This window comes from Pavona decussata, unplaced genomic scaffold (genome assembly GCF_977016875.1).
Source record: "Pavona decussata unplaced genomic scaffold, jaPavDecu1.1 SCAFFOLD_71, whole genome shotgun sequence".
In the NCBI taxonomy this organism is placed as follows: domain Eukaryota; kingdom Metazoa; phylum Cnidaria; class Anthozoa; order Scleractinia; family Agariciidae; genus Pavona; species Pavona decussata.
In genome coordinates this window covers 2414233-2439500 of record NW_028145490.1, presented here as the reverse complement: position 1 = coordinate 2439500, position 25268 = coordinate 2414233, and the positions used below count along the sequence as shown (strand labels likewise).

The 25268-nt window shown below is 39.2% G+C and overlaps 1 protein-coding gene and 1 long non-coding RNA gene across 2 annotated transcripts; one reads left to right on the top strand and one right to left on the bottom strand.

The window, feature by feature from the left end:
• Positions 1-1512: 1512 nt before the first annotated feature.
• On the top strand, positions 1513-3917 carry LOC146477306 (uncharacterized). Its single transcript, XR_014865385.1, has 2 exons — positions 1513-1631; positions 2123-3917. It is a non-coding gene; the product is annotated as an uncharacterized LOC146477306 (long non-coding RNA).
• A 3396-nt stretch (positions 3918-7313) lies between these two features.
• Positions 7314-23581, bottom strand: LOC146477305 (von Willebrand factor A domain-containing protein 7-like). The gene is made up of 9 exons (XM_085113773.1): positions 22721-23581; positions 19970-20127; positions 18795-18899; positions 15935-16546; positions 14978-15202; positions 13718-14298; positions 13079-13256; positions 11008-11636; positions 7314-9699 (listed from the first exon to the last, which is right to left on the bottom strand). The coding sequence occupies exons 1-9, from the start codon at positions 23548-23550 to the stop codon at positions 9229-9231; spliced, it is 3789 nt and encodes a 1262-aa protein (XP_084969899.1). The 5' UTR covers positions 23551-23581; the 3' UTR covers positions 7314-9228.
• Between the last annotated feature and the right edge of the window lie 1687 nt (positions 23582-25268).

Here is a 25268-nt window from a genome sequence, read left to right as displayed (position 1 = left end):
ATCACGACGGGTAAAGACGAGAATGAGATAAGGCCGTCCACTGGATCGTACAAAGAAAGAAAAACCAAAATAATACGTAAATGAGTAAGCAATCAAATGGGTATAATAACATAAAGTAAGGGAAATTAATTAAACTGAAAGAAAAAATCGGGAGACCTAAATCCCTAGTGCAGCGCAGTGTTATTGATCTTCCCGTCCAATATTAGTCGCTTCGTGGTGGAATCTGCCAACAGGAAACAAAATCTGGAGGGTTACTGAAGAAAAGAAATCAGCTTTAAAAATCGACTTTCTAAAGTCAACTGAGGATGAAATATATGGGATACCTACATCCCTAGTGAAATGGGTACCCCCTTCCAATATGGCTTCGAGGGAATCGGCCGACAGGAAAAAAAATTCTGCAGGGTTACATAGACTGTATAGACTGAAAACGTTCACATGAGTACTCAAGAAAAGAAATCAGCTTTAAAAATCGGCTAGAGAAAATCAACTGAGACAATGGGATACCTAAATCTCTAGTGATATGGGTATCCCCGTCCAATATCGCTTCGTGGTGGAATCGGCCGACAGAAAAATATCTGCAAAGTTAAGAAGACTGAAAACGTTCCAATGAGTACTCAAGAAAAGAAATCAGCTCTACAAATCGGCTTTGTAAAGTAAAGGAGAATGAAATATATGGGATACCTAAATCCCTAGTGATATGCACTACCAGAAGCAAACGTGTGAAATGTGTGTGAAAGGTGTGTGAAATGCATGTGAAAAGTAGAAGCCATGTGAAACATACATGTGAAATAAAATTATGTCAGAATCTTTCTAGTTTCACATGCATATGAAACACCAACAGTGTGTGAAATTGAAAGGCAAAACTTTTAACCTTTAATTGGGCATGTGAAACAACATGTGAAAAAAGAATGTTGATTTTCACATGTGAAACTACCATGTCAAAAGAAAAACATTTTCATTGCATGTGTGAAAATTTATTCAGTTTGGGCTATATAAAAAAAAAGTATGTGAAGCTAAACATTTCACTTAAAGGGGCTATAAAAACATGTGAAACTAGTATGTGAAATATTCTGAGCTGCTGTTAGTACAAATTTTGATCTGAGAGGGCTGGGCATCAATACAGATTGGTCAAATTAATTGCATGGAATATTAATTTATTTATATCAGTAAAACTGAAAAAGGCAAACGAGTACACATGCTTCAAGCACATTTCTGCTTTCTTGAAGTTCAATGAGAAAACACGCACTAGATTACTTACAAACCTTCATCGATAAATCTCGACTCCATAATTATATCTTGTCAAATAGCACAACAATGCTTTGAATCATAATTCATACGACTTTCATGCACAATGCCAGCTTTTAAAATGAGCAAGAAATCTTTGAGTTACAGCAACATCAACACCGGCAGCCATCTTGGATTTCATTCAGACTGGGAAGACTGGGTACCATTTTGGTCAGCAGATATGGCACTGCAGGCTCGCAGAAAGGCCGTTTCATGTAAGATTTTAGGCGGGAATCGTCGCGGGATTATTATTTACAGGACACATTCCCTCTGGTTTTTTACCTCTGTTAAGCTAAAATATGATGTCTTCAAGCAGCAAAATGTGGATAACAACTTTTTAGAAAGAGGTAAGCTTCCGCATCAATAATTTTGCAGAAAGAGACTGCATGAAAATGTGTGATTTTATAGATTGATCGTCCACGCGAATTAAGTTACTGCATACATGTACATGTACATGCGCAGACAACAAATTAAATTAATCAACACTCATATATACATCCCTATTTATTTTTAATATAAAGCCTTTTCAAACGTTTTTACGAAGTTATTTGTAGCCGAATTAATATCAAGCCTTGTTGTAAGCTGATGAAGACTTAATATACGATCTGATCAGGATTTTATTGAAGTTGAATGGAGTGTATATATATTTTTTGTAGCACCACGAGTTATAATTAAAGGTTGAGTACCCTCATTCTTAATACCCAGAAACCAACAAGATTGTTACGGGCAAGAAACTCACTGCAACACAGCCCTTATGCTTTACTGTCACTACTAAATTATGTATTAAATCACTCAGAAGAACTGACTCAAAGCGCACAATTTTTTTATGTTACTGTAGATTGTCAACTCAATATTAATTGTTTGTCAAGGCTGAGACTAAAGAGTACGTGCAGCTTCAGACTAGAGACAAGGCACCAAATCCTGCTCAATAAGCTAAGTCATTTATGGCTGTTGGAGTCTACTTTAACTGATTTAATTTTGTCATGAATCAAGACTTTTGTTTCTGCTCAGGAACGATTACCAAAATAACTTAAATTTTGTAACTTACATAATGGAGTATTGAACATTATTTAATATATATCACATATAGTCGAAAACAGCAAGCAAATTAAAGGGTACAATAAATCCTTTTGATCTAATCCAATCATTTTCTTATTATGTTGCACAAATAATTCATGTGAACTAAGAACTATATTTCCCTTAAATTTTCAGCCCAGTAATTTTTGCCAATCACTGCTTTACATGTACAGTTTTCTTTTTTGTTTGAAATATCAATTTCTATTATTGTTATTTTCTGTAAGAAATTTATAACTGACTGTCAGCATATTATTAAATAAAGTATGGATGTAAAAATGAATTCAATGTGTGAGGTGATGGCAACATTACACTAAAAATACGTGACTCGCAAAACCTCGCAAAGCTGGGGCTGGGTGGAAAGCCCTCTTTACTCGTATTGTAGCATCAAATGAGGAGATTAAAAAGTTTCTGAACATAGCAACTATTTTGATGAGCATGGTCTTTTTGTAGTTCCACCTGAGGCTTGTTTGCGGTTGAAATCTATTTCTGATGCGACAAAATGTACAACGGGCGTGCAGCGCTGTCGTGTTCGATGAATTTATTTCCCACGGAAAATTATTTTACCGTGGCCACAAAACATGTAATTTCTTCAATGCAATCTTTCACAGAAAAGATTTCTGGAAGAAAGGGAAAAGATTCTACAGAGATAGTTCTGTATCCAGTAAATTTTGATGAACATTGCAGTTGAAATTTGATCCGGCACGCAAACTTTCCGGATGTATGCAAATTTTGCTCCAGCAAACTGTTGACGCCAGCCTGTCTCCCAACCTGTTGCCACCTAGCAACCTCCCCTTTGTCTGATGCCATTCATACTTTGTTTTCTACTGTTGCTAGGCAACATGGGTACATCTTCAATGATATATATATGAATATATAAAAATATATTTTTTGCTCGAATTCGTGCGGCTTAGCTTAGATATATAAAAATATACATCAGTACTGTATGTACACACCAAAGCATCCAATAATATATTTTTATATTATCCAACTTAAACTTTTTTAATGAGCAGCAATGAAAACAAGCTATAAGAGATAGTGTGATAGTTTACGCACATGTTGTGGCACGTGTGTTTTTTTACTGTACATATCACTGCCAACTGGTTTTCTACTGTACAAATAACTAACTATATAAATACACTGGGGAATAATTTTGTACTCATTTCATGCATTATTTGTACAATAATAAGTGCAGTTTATGAGGCACCATGCTGATAAAGTGGGGAGGGGACCGGGCAGGGGGAGTCTGTATTTTTCTGTATCCTGTTAATTTTTTGCTAGAAATGGCATATCCTTTTTAGTTTATACTGTACCAAATTTCTTGCTTGATACCCTGGATTCTCTTCTCTTAATATCCCTGATCCCTGTATTGTAATATATTTTACCCCAAAATAAATCCGTATCCTTATGTTTGCTTCTCATGATCAAATATCCTGTATCCTGATAACCTTTAATGAGGCCTCATTTAGGTACTGTAGATGTGCTTTTTCTACATATACATGCAAATATGCATTGTTAAATTTTTATAATAAAGGAGAAAATTGATTTTAATGAAAGAACTGTGAAGTGTATTTCTACAGACAATACAGTATACAGCTGTTTCAATTAACATTGGCAGATCAAAGCTTAAAGCTCGAAGACATCTTCAAAGCTCTAGGCTGCCACCTCATCCATTTAAATTTGATATCCTAACATTTTTGTCATCCAAATGGCTCGTCCTCGTATGTCATCACTGGATGGACGAGGCATAACTGATATTGAAGAACTTATTCTTGAAAAAATCCACACTAGAGGTCTTGTCTTATAGCTTTACACTTTGATCCGACAACGTTAATTGAAAATGCGTGAGTACAAATGTGTGGAATACATGTAATATTTCAAATTTAATTCATGTACATGTGAATTATGGGTGTTGTAATGTTCTTAATTTTATAATTAGATGTTTAGCTAGTTATATAAAGCAAGCTATAATATATATGTGTTTGTTATTCAAACTTCCACATGGTTTGTGAAGCAATGTGGTGACCTGAAATATAGTGCGAAATGATATTAAATAGTGTGAAATGCATGTGAAAGATGGTGTTTTTGCTGTGATGCAAGAATTTCACATGGTTTTTTATGTGAAATAGTGTGTGAAATTCCATGTGAAAACAGAAACTTGCTTTGCTTTAAAAATGTATGAATTTGTATGTGAAATTGCATATGAAAAAGCATGTGAAAAGGATAACATTCTTCACATGTTTTTCACGCACAATTCACATACTCTTCATATACTCTTCACATGCCGCTATTTCATATGCATGTGAAATAAGCATGTGAAACATGTGTGAAATGATGTGAAAATCATATGAAAAATGTGTGAAATTAACCTGGTTTTCACATGGTTTTTCACATAACTTTTCACACGTTTGCTTCTGGTAGTGATGGGTATCCCCATCCAATATGGCTTCAAAGTGGAATCGGGCGACGGGAAAAAACTCTGCTGAGTTTACATAGACTGAAAACGTTCTAATAAGTACTCAAGAAAAGAAATCAGCTCTACAAATCGGCTTTGTAAAGTAAAGGAGAATGAAATATATGGGATACCTAAATCCCTAGTGATATGGGTATCCCCTTCCACAGTGGCTTCGTAGTGGAGTCGGCCGACAGGAAAAATATCTGCTATAAAGTTACATAGACCAAAAACGTTCTAATGAGTACTCAAAAAATAAATCAGCCTTACAAATCAGTTTTCTAAAGTAGTTAGGGAGAATGAAATATATGACATACCTAAGTCCCTAGTTAGTGATATGGGTATCCCCTTCCAATATTGCTGTAGTGTTTTCGGTCGTCCCCTCACCGTAGAAACGGCGTAAGGAAAAAATAAACAAGCCGCGCTAATAGTTTCATTGAAAACGAGAAATCCGTTTTGCAAATCATGTTTATGAAGTACGAAGGGAGTGAAAGATTGGGGTAGTGATATAAGAGTATCTCCATCTCGTATTTCTGCCGAAAGGGAAATAATCAGTTAACTTCAAAAAACACAGAGCAAAAGCGGGATTGCCAGGACAGCTACCTTTGTTTCATAAATCATTCATTCTTGTTCAGGATTTTTTATTTTGGTAACTGCTCAACCACTTTCCCCTCCCCCCCAAAAATAAATTTCCACAAAGGAAGTGGCGTGACAGCGGTCAAACGCAACTCTGCAGCAAGACCTAGACCAAAATAACTCCTTTTACATTCGATACCGTTAAGGGGGAGCTTTTGGGGATAAAGTATAGGCTTTAACTTGTTGTTATATTAAGGTCAAAATTGACCTAAGTTTTAGAAGCTTCTTTTGCTTGCGGATTTTAAACTGATTTAAAAATATATAAATTGATGTCGACAAATCAATGTGGAAGAAGCATGCACGGCAGGGAAAAGCAATTCTTACCATTTCAACTGAATCCTTGTAATAATATGGCCAGCAATAACGCTACTCGACCTTCTTGTATCCTTTCGTTTATCGATGTAAAACAGGAAATCCTTTTATTGATCGTACTCGAATTTTTCGTAACATTTTCCTAAAACAGGACTTTTTTGTTTCGTAAAAACCCCGATCGGATAGCACTGGCTTTTGACATATTCTAAAACATTTTTATTTTTAGGAATCCATCTTTCGAAAATTTTCCGTATTTCCTGCGAAATCCTACTCGCATGTTTAGGGGATACCCAAATCACTAGTGTTTTGGGCATGGGGGGAGGGTACCGGGGGATACCGAAAACACGGCAGCCATACTGGAAGGGGATACCCATATCACTAGGGATTTGGGCACGGGGGTGCCAAAAACTCGGGGATGCCCAAATCACTGTGACACCGGCAGTATCCTCCGCGGTTGAACCATCCCGTCACCCTTTGTGGGCGAACCCAGTATGGCATTAGGCCTGGGAACGAGCGGTTGTTGGTTTTACAAGGGGAATACCTGAAAACATGTGAAAACTCTTTGGGAACGCTCCAGCCTGGGAATTCTTAATCCTTAGTCGTATTAATTTTGATCTTCGTAATCTGGATCGAGATATCGCCTGTGAGTGAATATTTTTATAGGCGACCCAAACGTTAACCCGGCTTGGGGTTGGGAGAGTACTCTGCTCTTTGGTGAGGAAGTGCGACTCTTGTCTCTAAACCCTGACCTATTTCAGACCAAGATATATAGTTTTCTGGTCCCATTTTAAAGACATGGCCTCTTAAATTCAGACCTGGTTTATAGAATCCATAAATACCTATTTCTGTAAAATCTATTCCTATTTTTCGACTTTCACACCAAAATTAAAATGGTTCAAATCAATACTAGGCTTCAGACCAAAACGGCCGACAAAAACAATACCCTTAGGACATGCCTTAGGGGTCGCACATGCCTTATAGCTTATATAGGGGAGTACCTCTGCCCCCTTCCTTCCTGCCATACTCCGAGAACGTAATATAACCGTCTGACATGATGCAATTTTCCTGAACTTGAATTTCTTGGCAAAAAGCTGCATAAGATCAGCGTGCAAATCCGTGCTGTGGTGTTGTTGCTTGTGCTGGAAGTTTCTTATGCACAATCGAACTTCCTTAAAATTCCGTATCACAATTTGCAGGCGTACTTCTCTCAGCATCGTTCCTAAGTCCATCTCCACTTTCTGTTTCAAGATGCCGTCTATTAAAAACTGAAATGGCGGCAGGGTTCTTCGCCTATGCCAAGAACTGCTCTTAGGACGATAAACGATGGCTCGATGCTCTCTGACTAAAGATAGCGGCAGTCGAACGCTTTTTTTAAACACCCATTGTCTTTAGCACAAGAGGAAAGATAATTTAAAAATCGGGATCGGGATTTCAAAACAACTTACATCGGAACTGACGGAATTTAATTTCATTACCAAAGAGAGTTTTATCATTTATTCTTTGATCAATTGATTCAAGTTTACTAAATAAACCCTCAGTTAAACACTACAAGAGCAACATTTTTAAAAAAATCCTTTAATGGACGTCAAGTAGCAAAATCGATACACTGGTACATAACTACAGTCGACTCCCGATAACTCGAACCTTCAAGGGAAATTGAAAAAGGTTAGAGTTATCGGGAGATCGAGTTATTGAGGGTAAAATTATATAGAAAATGACCTGAAAGGAAAGGAAAATTGGCTCGAGTTGGCGGGAGGTTCGAGTTAGCCAAGGTGCGAGTTATCGGGAGTCGACTGTACACTAAAACAGTAAAAAGAAAAAAATAATAATTACAACATGCAATGATACGGGCGGCCCGTTTGAAATATCAATACACAAGCAATAAACCGGGCGAAAAAAAAAATATTAGAACATACTAAATCACGTCTATTTGCTAGTCTAGAAGTCCATGGCAGTTAACCCAAAGAGGAATGATCCTCAAAGTCGAGAATCCAAAGAGGATGGAAATTGAATTCTTTTACCATAAATATAAGTGCATGGAAGAGTCTAAAACCTACCGATTTCTCCCTGTAGGGCATTTTCCCAGGCTTTCACTGTCAATTCGTTTCGGTGTCGTGTCCAAAACCACGTGTCCCGAAAGCCCGAAATAGATTAACCGGGATGAAGGACAGAGAGAGGGTTGGGAACTAGGTAAGCTCAATTCTAAGCGAACGCCCTGATAAGACGATATACGAGCGCTGCTAAAACTAGTAGGCCTGGTCGAAGGTTAGATTGTGTTCACCCCCAAAAATTCCGGAAATGAACTTTCTCAGCATAGTATCTTACAGGTATAAATAACAATTAGCCTCAGTGCGTTTTCCTTTATCGAATCGATTTATAAATTTTTGCAAGAAACATTTTCAGTAGATTTCAATAGCCACTGAGTGAGGTGACTTTAGTCAAATGTCAGTCACGATGTATCGGATAGATCCGCATACCTGAGTGGATAATTGGCAGCTGTCAACTAAGTTACACTGCCCATCCCCGTTATAGTCACCATTAAAAACAAGGAGTCGCGTCGGCCAATTAATGAGAAGCAGGCAAACTTCTTGACCATCCAGACTAATTATCAGCTAATTACTTCAAACTGGGCAGCAAAAATGACAGGCATTACAATTAAAATACCTCCTTTACACAAGCGCTTAAAGAGCAGGTGGCGTTTAAACCGAATCTCTTTCGAAATCGTCAACAACCTCGCCTCCAGTGTCTGAAAAGGCTTGGGACTGAAGTTGATGAAGCCAGCGAATAAACGTTGAATAAAAATGATGCAATCACTCTAGTATGATAAATGCATATAGCTGAAGCTTAATTCCTGCATGTTCTAATTAAAAAAAAAGACGTTGCTTATCCTAAGCTACAAGTGCTTATTAGGCGTATCGAATGGTACAGTAAAAATATCGAGTGCTCGCAAAATTTGGCCTTTGCTCGATTTGCTCGCAAAATAATTTAGATGAGTGCTCGCTTGTTCGTACTCGCCAAATTTTCGAAATTGCTCGCATGCTCGATTGCTCGAAATTACGTAAATCGTGCTTTGTAGGCTTTTTGGTACAGAAATAAACCTATCTTTGCGGGAACTCCTATAAATCTGGCTGTCAAGTTCAATTGAAAGCACACAACAAAAACATAAGTTAACATATGTTATTGTTAAAATGTTAAAGTGTTGTGTATTGTGAAGGTATCACTCACATTTCTAGGTGCACTCTAATAAAAATAAACGTGTGAAACTAAAAAAATAAAAAAAATTTGCCAACGGAAAATCAACGAAGTGCTTGCTGCTTACAAGTTGTTGTTTATTTCTAAAATGTTCACTACTCGCAAGACAAATCTGATCACTGCTTGTGCTCGCAACAAAACCACAGTGCTCGCATGTTCCCGAATACTCGCAAAGACCATTCGATACCCCTCTTATTGGTGAAAATGCAGAACTTCCTCTAAGCAATGTCACAGTCATATCCCTCGTTGATTTTTTGTAGCTGTAGTGGCTGATTGCTTTTGATTCCTCGGGATCCATTTCTGGTTTTATTTCCAGAAGGTTTTCTTGGGTCGTATGAACCATGTCTCACTTTGAAGACTACCAGTGCAATATTAAGAAGAACCAGAAGGCCAGATGAGGCGGAGATTACAACAATCTTCCATACTGCAAATTTGTTTTCATTCTTCAAGTCTTCTGTTGTACCCAGGCCTCTGCTTTCAACGGTCACAGTCAAAGAGAAAACTTGCAATTCCTTCACGTCGGCGTTGTGTGACGCAGGTGTGGCCGTGATATTTACTTGCGTGACAGTCCCTGGAGGGGCTTCTGGCTGAGAGGTAAGGATCAGCAGGCACGAGACGGTTTGCATTGTTATCAGAGTGGCCGACGGTGGCTTAACGACTCCGCTGATTGAAGAATGGTTACTCAATACCTGTTAAAGTGAAAATAGCAAAATAATCAAAGGATGGTTTCATTTTTAATGAGTCCGCAGTTGTTCCACATGATAACAGGCTATGTTGCAGAAACAACAAATGGAGTGATCACGTGATCTTTTCCCCGCTATTCATCAAATTGATTCATGGATAACCTTTTTATTTATTCGTTTAATATCCCTCTGTAATTATATGGTTAATTTAATCCATAAGCGTACGAGAAAGAGTGCATATAATTCTGCTACCTTAATTTTGAAAGAAAATGGTGAAAAGCTGCACTTTAATTACTGAGATCCCTGTTCCGACGAAGCACAAAATTGGCAGTTTTTGACATACGGTAGCTGAAATTATGTGAAATAACTGCAAGGCTGATCTTACGGCGTCAACTTAACACGACAGCGACATGATAGAGACGAGACCGAGAATAAAAATGTAACCGTGGTGTAGAGAAGACTTCTGCTTGCCTTCGAGTGAAATCTTGTCTTTGCTTCTGACAATCTCAAAGTTTGAACAAGATTATGTTACTTTAAAGGATCAATCTCGTACCCAGAGTCCTCAAGCTCTTTGGCAGCGGTTGTTCACTTGGAGAGACTCTGGGAAAGTCGAAAATAACGAAATTTGTTATTGGCTACGTCTGCAACGCATTTGTTGTCGGCCTTGTGGCGTTAATTTTTCAACAGACGCGTAATACGTAATAAGAGTGTCATGACGCGTTCAGTCATGTTTATGTATTTGAATCAAGAACAAGAATCTAGCATTTAGGCGGAATGATGGTCACTTTTGATTACCCTGTACCCTGTGCTTCTAACGGGGAAAATTCCAGTGTCCTAGAATCTCTCCAAGTGACCAACAACTGGCCGAAAAGACTGATGACTCTGAATACGAGATAACCTCGTCCCCAAGTCTTCGCGGGCAGATTCAAAATGGCGGTATTGGGAAGACCTAATTTCGTACCCAGATCTCCCACGGTCAGGCATCTCGACATTCCCGAACCAACTGAGGATAAGGGAAGACCCTGCGAAATACTCCGTTGCACGAATGGTGCCAGGAGTATTTTGTGACGTGAAACATTTGATGTTCGTCTTCGGTTCACTTTCTCCAGGATCGGTTACATGGTATGATATATGGTATACAGCTAACTCTAAACATGGAAAAAGGATGTCGATGACGAAAATCAATTATTATCAACAACCTGATCCAGGGTTTTCTCCTCATGCACCGTTATTTTGATATCGCGAAGACCCTAGGCCTGGGGACGAGAATGAGTAAGAGATTGTGTTCTCACTAACAGTCACTAAAACCTTTACCGCAAACGTGAACGTCTCCATCGACGCAAAATTCTTCACTTTGAAGCCAACCTGTAGACTTTTGCCAAGCTCTATGGACAAGTCTTTGTCGTTTACATCGGCTTTTAGGTTCACGTGTTTGAGAACTGGAAGTGCTGCAGTTGTTGTGTGGTCGGTTGCTTCTGTCACAGGCCCCGAGGATACAGAAACCTGGATGTAAAATAATGTTGTGTTCACATGGTTTGCCTGTGAAACTGCAGTTACCGCCAAATTCTCTTCTTCGATGGTCTCCCCACGTGACTTAATAATCACATGACCAGCGGTGCTGGAGTTTGTTTCGAGAGCGAGGCTAAAGGGTATGACGTAGCTGATGAGTGCAGAGGTTTTGGTGACTTGGAATGAGAAGGAGCCTTTGGAGCCCAGATTGGTGAGTGTGAAAGGGACCTTGATGGTCTCTCCAGGGCGAAGGTACACAGTTGTGCTGTTCAGTTTGGCGCTGAGGGACACAATCTCAGGGATAACGCTGACGGAACAAGTGCCCATGTTTCCTACAAGGTCAAGACCAACGAAAAGAACTCTGGGATTGCAACAGTTGGATGTGAAGGATGCTGGGATGGATGTGTTTGTTGCACCCTGATTGAATGCTCCAACTGAAAAAGAACAAAATAAAGTGGCACAGTTATAAGCCTAATACAAGCTTAATAGTCTGACAGCTACAAAATAGACCCAGACTACAGAAACGTCACTGATAGATAACAGTTCTGCGCCAGCGTCGGTAAGCCGGCTGGTATGTCCTTTAACTGAAACAGTAGATTTTAGGGAATAGATGAGGGAAGCAGGGATGGCGTAGAGGTGAGAGCAGTCGATTCTCACTAATGTGGCCCGCGTTCGATTCCCGGACTCGGCGTCATATGTGGGTTGAGTTTGTTGCTGGTTCTTGTCCTTGACCCGAGACTGGTTTTTCTCCGTGTACTCCGGTTTTCCCCTCTCCTCAAAAACCAACACTTCTAAATTCCAATTCGATTTGGATATTGTCCCCAATTAGTGCCCTGCGCTAAAGGCATTGACTTGAAGGATTATACGACCAATATTGTGTTAATCGCCAACCAACTGATTTAAGCGCCACTTCACCTCATGATCAGTTGGTGTTATGAATTGACCTACCCTAGCCCTCATGATTAAAAAGGAATTAGAAATAACGGTTTGACTTGACTTTACCTTTTACTAGCAAGAATAATATATGTTTTTTTTAAACATTCAAGCTACTCCGCGATAGGCAAACATATCAAATTTGAAGCATAACCCCTTCCCATAACCTTGTTCGAGGAAACACTGAGTATAGCTTAGTACGTACCAGTGACGTACTTTAGTTTCAAATCAGTTTTTTGTTTTCAAGGAAAAGAAAACACTTAGCTTTTACACGAAGGGATGAAAAAGTGTTGGGGATCGTGTGTAACCGCTGGTATATAAACAATTAATCAAGATTCAAGAACGACGCTTTATGTTCAAAGCGCTTCGAAGGTCAACGAATAGTGAAGTTCGAACGTAAACATATTGCAGTTAAGGCGCAGTTACACCAGTAGACCGGCATCAGTCCACATAAGCGGGAACGTTTCGGTGTATAACTCTTTCGCAGGCCAATATTAGAGGCCTTTAGATTGTAGTACAGGTCACGTGTACTAGTTTTTCCAATAGACAAAGAATGTGCGCGAGTGAAACCAGTGTCATTTTGGCGGGGAAACGAGATAGCTGTCGTCATTTTTACTACGAGTTTTTATGAGAACGGCGCAGTGGCGAAAACAAGTCCTCAAAACGTATGTGATCTCGTCTTTTAGGACTCACTAAAGGGCGTAGGTATCATTCAGTCAAAACAATTTCGCCAAATTCGTCGCTCACAAAGACTAAAATGAAGATTTCTGAAATATATCTCTTCTTAGTACTTCGCTAGAAATTTGAAGTCAAATCTGGTTTGGCAGTTTACTCGTACTCGTGCTAGAATTTCAAGGACTGTAAAAAACAACGAATCATTACAACCTCGATCTCAGATTGATACCATGCGCTAAATATTGAATAACTCTCTGACTGCTCTCACCGTCGAGTGTTCCATTGGGATTATCTCGTGTAGTTATTGACAGTAGGCCTTCTCCAGCATCAGCGAAAGTGACACGTGCATTCCACGTGCTCGACACGCACTCTGGTGTACCGTATACTCCAGCGCATGTTGCAGTCTGATTTCCAACGGTACACAATGGAGGAGAGAGGTCTGGGTCCTGTCAAATTGAAGTTAGACACTCTGGTTACGTTTGAGTATGTCAGTTTAAAGTTCATTCTTCTGGTAAATGACAGAGGAGTATGGAGAATGGGTAAGATAATGAATTAATCCAGGATGACAAAGGAGTAACAATCACTAAAAAGGCTAATAAAGATACAAATATACGGTTAGTAAACTGTCAAAAGAAGAGCCATTGTTGCTGCATATCACATCTGCTAAAGCATATAAGGTATATCAGTCTTGGTTTGGCTAATAATTTGGTATGTTTGTTGACGTAAACAACCAGGCATGTCACGTGACACTTAGGGAGACTCTCGTTTCACATAACAAGTCAGACAGGTTATCAAATGAATTTCCTATAAATAGTCTTTAAAATCTACGTACGCTAAAAGAAAGAAATTTTCAACAGAAACATCTGCTATGTGAACACCAAGATCTGTGAACACCAAGATCTCTTACCTTTGATGTCACTGTTACAAAAAAGACCATAAAATTAACCACTTGGGTGAAGTCGGAATTCTGTGACGCAAACACCGTGACAGTGCCTGTCACGCCGTACGGTGCGTTACTGGGGGCGAGTAGGGTAACTCGAAGGATAAGAGAGTCATTCCTTCCCAAGTTGTCTCTCGTAGGACTTATGCTGTTGAAATATCCCAAGTCATCTGATGCTGTAAAATGTAGGGTTTGCGTGTCCCCAGAATTAATGACCTTGACTTGAACTTCCAAACTTTCTCCTGGAAAAAGCATATTCGAGCTGTTCCTGTTATCGACATTTGGAGAAAGTTTTACATCGCCCAAAGTGAATAACGTTGGTTTTATTCGTTGAAAACGTGTTCCATTCTTGTCTGTTCCTGTCACTTTGAGTCGAAATCTCTCTGCTGTGGGAACAAAGGCTACGAAATAAAAGTCTTGGTAAAGGCCTTTTCCTTGAATGATGCGGAATGTCTCGAGGTCTGTTCCGCTCACTCCGACGAGTGTTAAGTTGCTGACTGTTTCTATTTGTTGACCAACGAAATCCAAAGTAAGCAGCAAAGTCTGGCCTAAAGGGAAAAACAGGAGGCAAAAACAACGAGTTACATATCTATCCAGTAGAGACCTATAGAAAACGAACGTGGAAATGCCGCTTACCAAACCAGATCGCTCTCGGTTCTGTACTGTTTAAATTATAACGGCAGTAATAAATACGTTTTTTTTTTTTTTTACTGCTGTAAGGATCAGTCTTACCGTCCATAAATTATTATCTGAAGTCTGTTACCGATCTTGGTCTACAAAAGATCCGGCATCTCTCAAAGTATTGTCGCTGTGGTTACGCCCGAGGTGCATGTGGAGGGACCGTCATATGAAAAATCACGAGGTAGGTCGAAATGGGGAAAATTGGTGGATTGATGCACGTCAACGCGGGCCGCTTACGTTAACTTCAAAAACGTTATACATCAAAGTCGTTCTTAGGACTTTTGCGTTGAGGAGAGATTCCCTTCCCGATTTACTAGAGCACACAAGACGTGATGAGGCCTGATTACAATTCAAGGAAACCTACATGAACGAATTTTCCGCCGCATTAACGTGCGTACGATTTTCTCTTCCCCGCGGTCTCCACTTCTGGAATTACGCTAACTTTGATTCCTTTACTTTTTTTTTGCTTCATTTTCCTTCACACATTTACTAATCTAATATGCACATGGAGGATAATCAGAAATAACAATTGTCTAATTGCCTTACCTCTCAAAGGATTTCCAACAACGCGTCTTGTAATACCTCGCTCCATGTCTTCCACGTCTAACAGTTGGTATGTAAAGTCGAGAGGACTGAAACCGGATACTTGTAGTGTGTACGGGCCATTACAGGAAACTGTCAGCTTCATTGAACCTCTGACCAGGCTGGTGACTTCCAAAATGAGAAGAGTACTTGAAGACGAAATTATCTTTCTCTGAACTGTTGAGTTTCCTGCGAAAAATTCAGGAAAGAGAAATGAAGATCTCACTTCAAAGGGAACCAGTATTCAAAATTACAGAGAATATAAGCATGCAAAGATAAATCCTTGTATATTGATTTTTGTTTTTTTGTTTTTTGTTGTTGTTGTTGTTGTTGTTGTTGTTGTTGTTTTTGTTTTTTTTTTTCGAAAAAAAGATAATAAGGTTGACTCTATTAATCGAGGGTGCTAAACAGAATTTTTCTTGAGCAGGCGGAGATTTGTTATAAATTCAGACATTCCCACTACCTGTAAAAAGAACCTATAGTATGAAATATTAACTATGCGGGATGTGTTTAAGGTTTCCGTGCGATTATCATCGGGCGAAACTTTGAAATGGAACAACAACTGCACCCCCTTGCCCTTTGAACGATTTGGGGAAAGGTTCAAGGCTTTTAATTGTTCATTTTTTGTCTTCCAAATTTTTTCCCTGAGGTAATAAACAACCTTTCAATAGCCCATTTTACAGTTGTGTGCTTAGTGACCTGGTCTTGGATTCTAAGCGAGGCTGGGGGTGACCTTGTTTTGATACAAACCTCACTACTTTTCATACGTAGATCATACTGTTCTTATGCTAACTATTTGCATTTACATATGAAAAGCAGTGAGGTCTGTGTCAAAACTAGGTCAACCCCAGCCTCGCTTTCAATTCAAGACCAGGTCACTAAGCACACAACTGTAAAATGGCCTATTTCTCTCCTAATTACCTTCAGTGGCCTGGACTTGTAGTCCAGGCGAGCTTGCTGCCGTCAGTACAAGAACCAAGCTTTCCAATGTTGCGTCGATATCCACGAAAAACGTTTCTCCACTAAAGTACTGTGTGCGATTCACCTTGACGTTCAACAGTTCAACTTCTTTGAGATCAACCGACGAGTTAGTTGGACTTACGGGATCAATCACCTTGACCACTTCAGCCACTTCGCTCTTGCTAGTTGCAAGGACTTGTCCTCCCGTCTGGGTAGCGAGGGCCTGGTACAAATCTTGAAACTGGAGACTTCTCCTTATTCGGTGATTGTCTCTAGGTACCGCTGACGACTGGGTGTCACGTTTTTTGCGCTTACCACAGCTACCGGTCAGAATAAAATTGATTTTAACTTTCTTTTCCTTGGCTAGGGACATGACCTCGTTTCTTCTGAATTCGTCTTTCACGTCAGCATCGGAGAAGTAGTAGATGATTGTCTCAGGAAGGCAGCGGAGAAGGGCCTGGTAAAGACCCGTCATGCCTAGCTCTGGACAGTCTCCACCTCCTGATGCGGTTAAATTGTTCACTGCGTCAATTGCTCTCTGAGCATCACTTGTCACTGTTACAGGGCCCACTTCTGTAGTGTGACGAAAACAAAGAAACTATCAATGGTTTCAACCCTGGAGTTATATCATAACTAGGTAAATTATGAATAAAACACAAACAGCGGTGATAAACATTATAAACTTGCGCATTTTATATAAACGTTTCGTATGATAGTCAACATACATTTTAAAAAGTGACCGTCATATAATAGTGATAAGGAGTCTGGAACAGATTTCAAGAAAAACAATCTTTTAAAACAGTTAATCTATAAAAAGCTACGGCTAATAAATAAAGCATCAGCTCCCACTGCTGACGTTGACTTTAAAAGCTGGCTTTACTTCTTGAATAAACAAGGTTTCTTTGATTTTACAGTGATAATCAGTTTTGCCCGAAATGATCCCACTTGATATTGTTTCCGGGTGTTGTCATTTTTAGCGAGGGCCTTGAAGTGTTCAATTTTCCTATCATGAAATCGTTGCTCTCTTTAACCGATGTAAAATTCCTTGTAGTCCCAGCAATCGGCTTTGCTAATGACGTTAGATTGTTGACTGACTATTCAAGCGGTGCTTGCAAGGAAAGAAAGATTTGATCCGGCCGGTCTTTTAAAAATTATCCTCATGTTGACAAAGGAGTAGAAATTGCATACACAGGATTTCAGAGGCAAGTCTATTCCGGGGGTTAGAGGTAGGGGTAAGGAGTGGGGGGTGGGGGAGAGGGGTAAGGGGTGAGAAAAAAGGGGTAAGGGGTGAAGGGTAGGGGGTGAGGATAATTATGCTGCTCCATGTTCACATGCAGTGAGAACCTCAACTTTATTGAGCTACACCAATTTTCGACTAACAATTGTTCTTTTTTTTCTGATCCTGGAGAGTATTTAAATAAAGATTCGAAATGTAACATGCCTAAATCACCAAAATACAAACGAAAAAAGGGAAGGACATTTTTTTTTCCCTGCCCTCGCGGTCAGAATCCAGTTTCTTTCTTTTTGTACCACAAAAAAAAAGGGGCAAAAGGAAGGAAACTGCTCGCCAGTTATAGTAACGATTCAACAACACAAGCCAGAGTTTAATTTTTCAAAAGCCAGTTTGCAAATTCATGAATTACCCTGAAAGTTAATCTAGATTATTTACAGTTTTGTTACAGTTTTAAGATTCCAAATTAATCAAATTAATATTAGAGTAGAGGGTTCATATCTCAAGAGTAAAACGTTTGTTTGTGTAATGACAATAGCGACATTTAGTAATATTGACGCTTGCTCCACTTAGTATCATTGACAAACCAGCCTAACAACCGGTTTTTCGAAGGCCAGCGGTATGGCAAATGATTAAGCAGGGAAAGTTAGAACGTTTAGCGACCAAGTTATGTGATCTTTAACCAACTTTTTTGTTACATCTTTACACATATCCAACAAAGTTGCGTCATTTAGTCGATCCAAGCAAATACTCGCGCGCTTTGCAGTCTCCAAAAAAAAAACCCAGCAATACAATAAACGATAGCCACAGTTTGGATTACTTTTATGTGTTCGTCGAACGTTGCCTAACTCAATAATGTTGAGGTTCTCACAGCATAAAGCAGGATGAATTTCTTTGTTTCGTGGATCGCAGATCCCCACAGCGCGTCCCATGAACAAATTAAACGCTTTGCAGTTGCCTGCCTAACAAGCTTGTGAAACCGACGATTCGCACATCATCGATCCATACAAAATAGAACTCGTCCCCTACCCCTCACCCCCTATGTGCATTATGTGCCTACGTTAGACAATTCCTCCACTCCAGAAACTGTGAGAAGACCGGTGCAAGTGAGGGATTATAGGATCGTTTGGGTAGACAAATGAACATCGTGCCGACGAATATTCGGCATCAGTTCTCCGGGTACAGTAAATCTTGTCAAATAGTTTTCAACTGAAAAGGTATTTCCTAAACAACTGACTGCTTTCCAACCGTCTACCCGAACCGGATACCTTGCTCGTACCAGTCTCCTAGTGGGAATAGGCCATTTCCGAGTTGCGTTGAACCTCATTACGAAAGCGAGGCTAAGTGCAAAGCTTTTCATATGAAAATTTGTTTCGGTTACATATAAATGTTTCATAATTATACACGAAGCCTTGCGGTTCAAAGCAACTCGGAAATGGCCTTTTAATCATATCGCCGGTGATGAAGAATGCCGGTCAAGTGATCAATCCCGCCAGCCATATTTTAATCAGGAAAATGAGCGTAAGATCTAGAGAGTTATTTTGTACGTTAAATTTCCTAAAACAAATAGCCGTTGAGAAAGCAACTAACCTGGATCGCTAAATGGCACAAGAATGTAAGTGAAGGAGATTTCTTTCTTCTGCAAAGTTTTGCGAACGAAATTAATGGACACGTTCTTCACCTCACTGATTTCATCTGACGCAAAATCAAGAAAACAGTTTCAAGAGTTTCAACAGTTTCAAGAATCTTTTGTTGCGGTTCAAATCTATCATTGGTTCATATTTTATCTTCCTATGGTTCATGGGTATGGTAATGTATGATAATGAGTTTGAAACAATGGAAAATATAATTTAAACCAAGGAAAGAATTGAACCACAACATACACATGCATACTAAGAAACAGAATTTCAAAGAAGCGAGATAATTATGAATATTTATGTTCATCACCTCGCAATCGTTTCTCTGTTTCAATTTCAGTTTCTTTCATTCAGTCAAAAATCATGCGCTGTGTTCTTATGAGGTACAATGTTTGTTGTTGTTGTTGTTGTTGCTGTAAAATGTCTCTAGTCCCTTTGTATCTGTAACACCTTAGTTTGTTATATTTTCCCATGATTCATAGTATTTTCACGCCACTCAAGTAAATCTTTGATCCTTTCTGATAGTGGGCTATTCCCAAGTTGCTTTGAACCTCATTACGAAAGCGAGGGTAAGTACAAAGTTTTTATTATGAAAATTAGTCTTCATTCATATGCAGACAAATTAATTTTCATATGAAAAGCTTTGCACTGAGCCTCGCTTTTATAGTGAGGTTCACAGCATCCCGGAAATGACCTATTGTGTTCTGTTGTAAAAATTATACATGCAAATTTGTAACTATACATATATCGTTCTTTTGTGATTCAAGTGCATTTTCAGTATTGTCTACTATAACAATTGTAATTTCTTTGAGCTTGCGAATCCTTTTTGTTTTGTATATTCACTTGTTTGTTCACTATTTATTTAACTTTTACTTTAGTTGTGGCTGTCAATTTGTAAACACCAAATTTATTTGTATTTAGTTTAGTATAGACATACCTGCCCGCCTCGAATAGCCTTAGCTATTTGCGGGTAGGTATATAACTAACTTGTAACTGTCTGTTTTAATAAAGCGTTTTTTTTTAATAAAGTGTAATTAGGTTCCTTTTCTTCGCCGTTTCACAGTAGTTGTTCTCAGAGGGAGTTCAATCCCATGGAAACAAATTTTAGTAATCTAATTATAAGCTCACCACTCATGCTTCCCGATACATCTATTACCAGAGCCATACTTTTCTCTGACTTAAGATTTAGGAATTTAGCGAAGATGTCGTCACCAACTGTGGAGCGGATGTCATTTAAGAAGATACTCGTGGCTTCAATGGCAAGGTCAGCGGCAATCGTATGTAGGCTACAAACAAAAATAAAGCATAAACAGATTTTCTGACTTCAGATTCAGGAATTTAGCAAAGATTTCATCCCCAACTGTCGAGCGGATGTCATTTAAGAAGATACTTGTGGCTTCAATGGCAAGGTCAGCGGCTATTTTGTGCAAGCTACAGAGAGAGAAAATGATTGATTGATTGATTGATTGATTGATTGATTGATTGATTGATTGATTGATTGATTGATTGATTGATGGGTGGATGAATGGATGGGAATGGACGAATTGAGGATTGATCGTTTGTTTATCGCGGTCAAACATAAGAAATAAGAAAAGTCCCTTAAAGATAAGGTTTTTAAATAATAATAATAATAATAATAATAATAATAATAGTAATAATAATAATAATAATAATAATAATAATAATAATAATAAGGACTTAACAATCTAGCAGAGGGGATTCCCACTGCTAATTTTGCGAGCGGTGAAACTAAACCATTAGGTGAATCGGATTTCCGGGTGTCACGCATTTAAATAGCAACATAGTTACTGCATACTTCACTTTTAAGACTTAAAAAAACTTATCAACTCAGAGGTCTCAAAGTAAAAACCGTATCTTTGGCAGACATTTTAATTTTTACGTTTGACTGCGGTTAAGATCATCTACCTTGATTCTGATTGATAAACATGCTTGTAAAATTTTTCATTGCCTTGCAAACATTAATTAAGTCAACGGAACAACCAAACTGTGTCACACCAAATTGTTGCAAGAAAATTTGATAGAAAGTCACAAACTCAGTGGTGGGCAAAATAAACCATTTTTGCTTCAACAGTTGCATTATAACACTGCAGTCGAGCCAATCTCATCCCCACAGCCAGTTTGCCTTGTAGGTTTTACAAACAGCAACGAGTCGATGGCATGGCCCGTACCACATGTGCACTCGGCCTTATTAGGCCTCTTTGCATGGCACAGCCGTCGGACTCTGGTACGACTCGAACGCCATGTTGCATGCATCCATTACTACCAAGGCATCCCTCTAGATAAAGTTCATTTTTAATCATATAAACAGAATACAAGTACTGATTTCCTTTCTTTGTAACGCAGTTAATGAACTCAGGAAAATTTAAATTCAGCCGTTGGATGAATATGCGCTGCTGATATTTTAATACTTCCCCCCTTTGCCTGACAAAACAAAATTTAACCAATAATGGCAAGTATTTCGGAGAAGTGCAGCAGCACTAGTCAGAAAGTAAAAATACTTTCGTGAGAGAACATCGCTAAACATGTTAGACTTTACAGAAGTCAAATACTTAGCTCACATGAAGAGAGGGCTGTTAATAACTGAATACTGAGGTTTCAAAACCATGCGTCCTGCTTCGTTGTATAAGACTGGCTTTTCTTCCAAGCAGTGCCTAATCGAGTGTCCCTATTTTGCTGAGATAGATTCCTTTGAAAATGTCGGATCAACTTCTTTCATTTGAGAGGGTCTCAATGGGGGTGTAACTTTCATAGTTGGTGGTTAAATTTAAGGCCTTTCGAGGGTTGACGGTTATCCAGGGAAATTTCTTCCATGAGTCTATTTCTTCTATTGATTTTTTTTTTTAACATTAATAGTTGTGTTCTGGACTTTGTTTTATGGTCAGAAACACGTTATCAGTGTAGTAAATCATTAATATTTTGAAACCGGAAGTACTTCCAGTCGAAAGTTAGTTGTGATGTCTATTTAGACTCAAATCAAATGGAAAAGACCATAAAGTGACTATATTTGGGAACATGAAAACTGGTTTACTGTACCGGTTTAAGCGATCATGTTCTAAGAGCCGCAATTCCGAGATTGAACAGCCGAAATAGTGGTATTTGAAAGACTATGAAACCGTTCGACGGCTGATAATAACTGCTTTTTTGAAGGCTAACGTAAAAATTGCCCTTTTTTGACGGTTGACGGTTAGATTTTAGGCTGTTTGACGGTTGACAGTTAACCCAAATGAGACCCTCGTTTTGGCCGCTTTTGTTGGATTGAATGCTTTAATGTACTGCTTAACAAACATACAATCTAACCCGTCCCGTGAACAAACAATGCCGATCAAGCGTCCTTATTTGGTGAGATAGATCTACCTGAAAATGTCAGACCTATTATAAGCCGCTTTTCGATTGAGTGCGGGGTCAGTAATGTTATGCACGGCTGACCATTCCACTCATTAACTTATTTAATTAGGTGTTCCTGTTTACAATTTCCCTTTCAGATTCGATTCAGTCTATCAGTGATTACATCATTCTCACGAAAACAGTTTCTTTACACGGAAGACTTCTGAACAAGATCATCTAAAGCAAACTATACTGGCTAAAAATAAACGAACGAATGTGAACAAAATAATCAGAATTTTGGCCAATTAAAAACAAGCTAAAACAGGCCGCAGGGAGTAAAATCACCCTTTCAGGATGCGTTAACACCAATAAGCGTACAACAAAGTCTTACGTCAGCAAAATTACGTCTCTTTGTTCAATTTTAAGTCAGTAACTGTCCACCTTGTAATCAATTATTTGTGTACAAACAAGACGTACTGGCTTTTAAAGATTTCCTGTTGAATGAAATCCTGGTATTATATAACGAATGCTCACCTAGCATGAGGAGACTCGTCCCTTGATGTAGAATCTTTGTTAATTCCGCCCGTAGCCGGCTCCAAACGACTCTCGTCCATTTTCCCGCCATGACTGCATTTTCCAAGGTTCTTAGGTTTCTTAACGTCCTGTCCTGAGCGATATCCACTTGTAAGCTTCACCGTGTCCAAGTTAGCCTCACAATATCCATTAGGCAGGCCAGAGCCTTGTTCTAAAGGGCAGCTCTTGCATGTTGCTTGTGTCGGCCCTGCAATAAAATTCTGAGGGATTTCACTTCCGGGTTGGCCTAACTCGTCATATGGCCGCGGATTGCCGAGTTCTATCCAGTTGGAACGACTGTAAAAATCCTGCAAAGTGTGCAGCGCACGGCCGGCTAGGTTCCTAGCGTGCTGTAGTTTATCGCCTTTGAGAAGCGACGTTATTAGCTCTTGGCGCAATCGGTTGATCCTCTGCGACCCCTGTTTGAATTGCTCGCCATCAAAATGCGCAGCGGCTGAGCTGTTTAGCGGGAAGGAATCCACCTCAACGTTGGCACTCTGAATCTCGCTCAAGGCGTTAAGGAACTGGATCTGCGGGGAAATGTTTTCAATCGTGTCTTTCAAAGGATTTGGCGAATTAGACCGAAAGATATCATACAGAAAGCCCGTCAGATATTCGTCCCTCAAATACTTTTGATTGTCGCGGAGGAAGTAGATGAGTGGCTTGAGAAATCCATCCTTTGTAATCAATGCGTGATCGAGCGTAGTGGAATCTTCAGTCGCTAGGAGATTAATTCGAGGAAGAAATGCTTTTGCAGTTACTGAGAGATAGGCCATCAATAGCAAAAACATTGCGAGAAAAGTTTCCGTTCTTGCTGAGCACAAATTGAAGTGTTTGGCATACGCGCAGACCGACAACTAATTGAGATAGGGAAGACCTATTTATGATCTATTTTAATCTCCTTATAGTACTCAAGCAGCGATCCGTAAAACCTCACTCCCAAGTTAACTAAACCTACAGAGCAAGCGTCAAGTTTAAAAAAAGAATTCCAATCACTTCCGCATTAGGAAAAATTTGAAATATGTGACTTTCTTAATTTAAATAACAGTGGCTTTCAATCGTGTAAATTTCAGTTTCTTGCTGCTAAAGCAGATTGTACTGGCTAACGAAAGAGTGTGACTTAAGTAATCATAATTAAGGCCAACTAAATAACATGCTAAAACAAGCCGTAAGGAAGCCGGTTATAAGTTATGGAGTGTATGCACGTGTCGTCATCGCCGCCATGTTGGTGTACCGTTGACAAAAGAGTTGGTTTGTTATGGTAAACCATGCACGCCATTGTCATTGGAATCCCTTGGGATTTGTTGCATACGCTCTATAAATTTAGGCTAAAAGCACGGAAGGCCTGCACGACACCTTCTCTATGTTGGCCGCTTTTCCCCCTCAGGTCTGTCGACAAATTTAGCGTCTTATAGATTACATACATTTAAAGCGGGCTTGCTATCATGAATTGGAGGCTTCAAAGTGAACACACTAAATATCAAAAAATCCCTGTGGTTAAACGTGTTTACGTTTAGAGCCCTGTGTTTAACCCTTTCCGCGTCCGAGGGAAATGGCGAATTTTTCTAAATCGCTAACTATGAACTGGGAGACCACATGTGATATACCATTTAAAAGGTATTTTCTGGGGTGTGCTATAAATCACACCAACAGAGATGGAGGAGGTCACATATTAGAGTGAAAAAAGTCCAAAACGAAAGAAGAAAAACTTTGAAAATTTTCTCATTCGTTGTACATACTGGGTATCCCCCTAACCTATAGCTTAATGTACAGCTCTCAGTGCATTGCTTGTTGTAAGATAGCAACTGGACCCTTAACGTACAAAGAAAAAAAAATCCAAAAGTTTGAGGGGTGGTAAATCAAGTCTCATATAGGAGGGGGGCATGATTTTATGCCTTCAATTTATAGATCTTTCAAAGATCTTTTGGTTGTGCAAATTTCACACAAATTGACCAAATACTGAGCTCATAATTGCATCTTGTGCCATATGGCACTCACGCGCCTCCACTATACCACTGGGCCGTAGCAACCAAGCAATCAGTACACTTGGGAAAAGTATCCCAAGGCGCCTAGGGATTTTAAGTAATAAAAAGACTACTGTTTTAGATAAATAAATCGTTTATTAAAATAAAATAAAAAACACAACTTGCAGCTATAAGCTGAATTACTTGCGTTACAAACATCATGTTTAAAATTTCAAAATATAAAAACCCTAACTACAATAACTACAATCCTAACTAGACTAACTACAATTGCTGTTTACTTGCAAAGTGCATCATAAAAGTGTCTCCAAACCTCTTTGTTTTCATATTCGGAATTGAAAACATACGCCTAGTCCTGAAATTATATCTCCCACTGTCATTGTGCGCGGGCAGCAGGCTAGCTAGTTTATGCTGGTCACTCTCTACTATTTGTTTAAACAGACTGCTACATAATTCCTCACGTCTATGGAAGAGTGTTTTCAAACCCGCCTCTTCCAGGGCCTTGCTATACGAAACCTCTGGGAATA

Excerpts from the sequence above, each read along its gene's own strand:
- LOC146477305 (XM_085113773.1), bottom strand. The coding sequence starts at position 23,550 with ATGTTTTTGCTATTGATGGCCTATCTCTCAGTAACTGCAAAAGCATTT. Across the intron at positions 14,299-14,977 it reads TGTTGGAAATCCTTTGAGAG|GCCAGACTTTGCTGCTTACT; the intron begins GTAAGGCAATTA and ends TTTTCCCTTTAG. Across the intron at positions 13,257-13,717 it reads TTGTAACAGTGACATCAAAG|GACCCAGACCTCTCTCCTCC; the intron begins GTAAGAGATCTT and ends TCAATTTGACAG.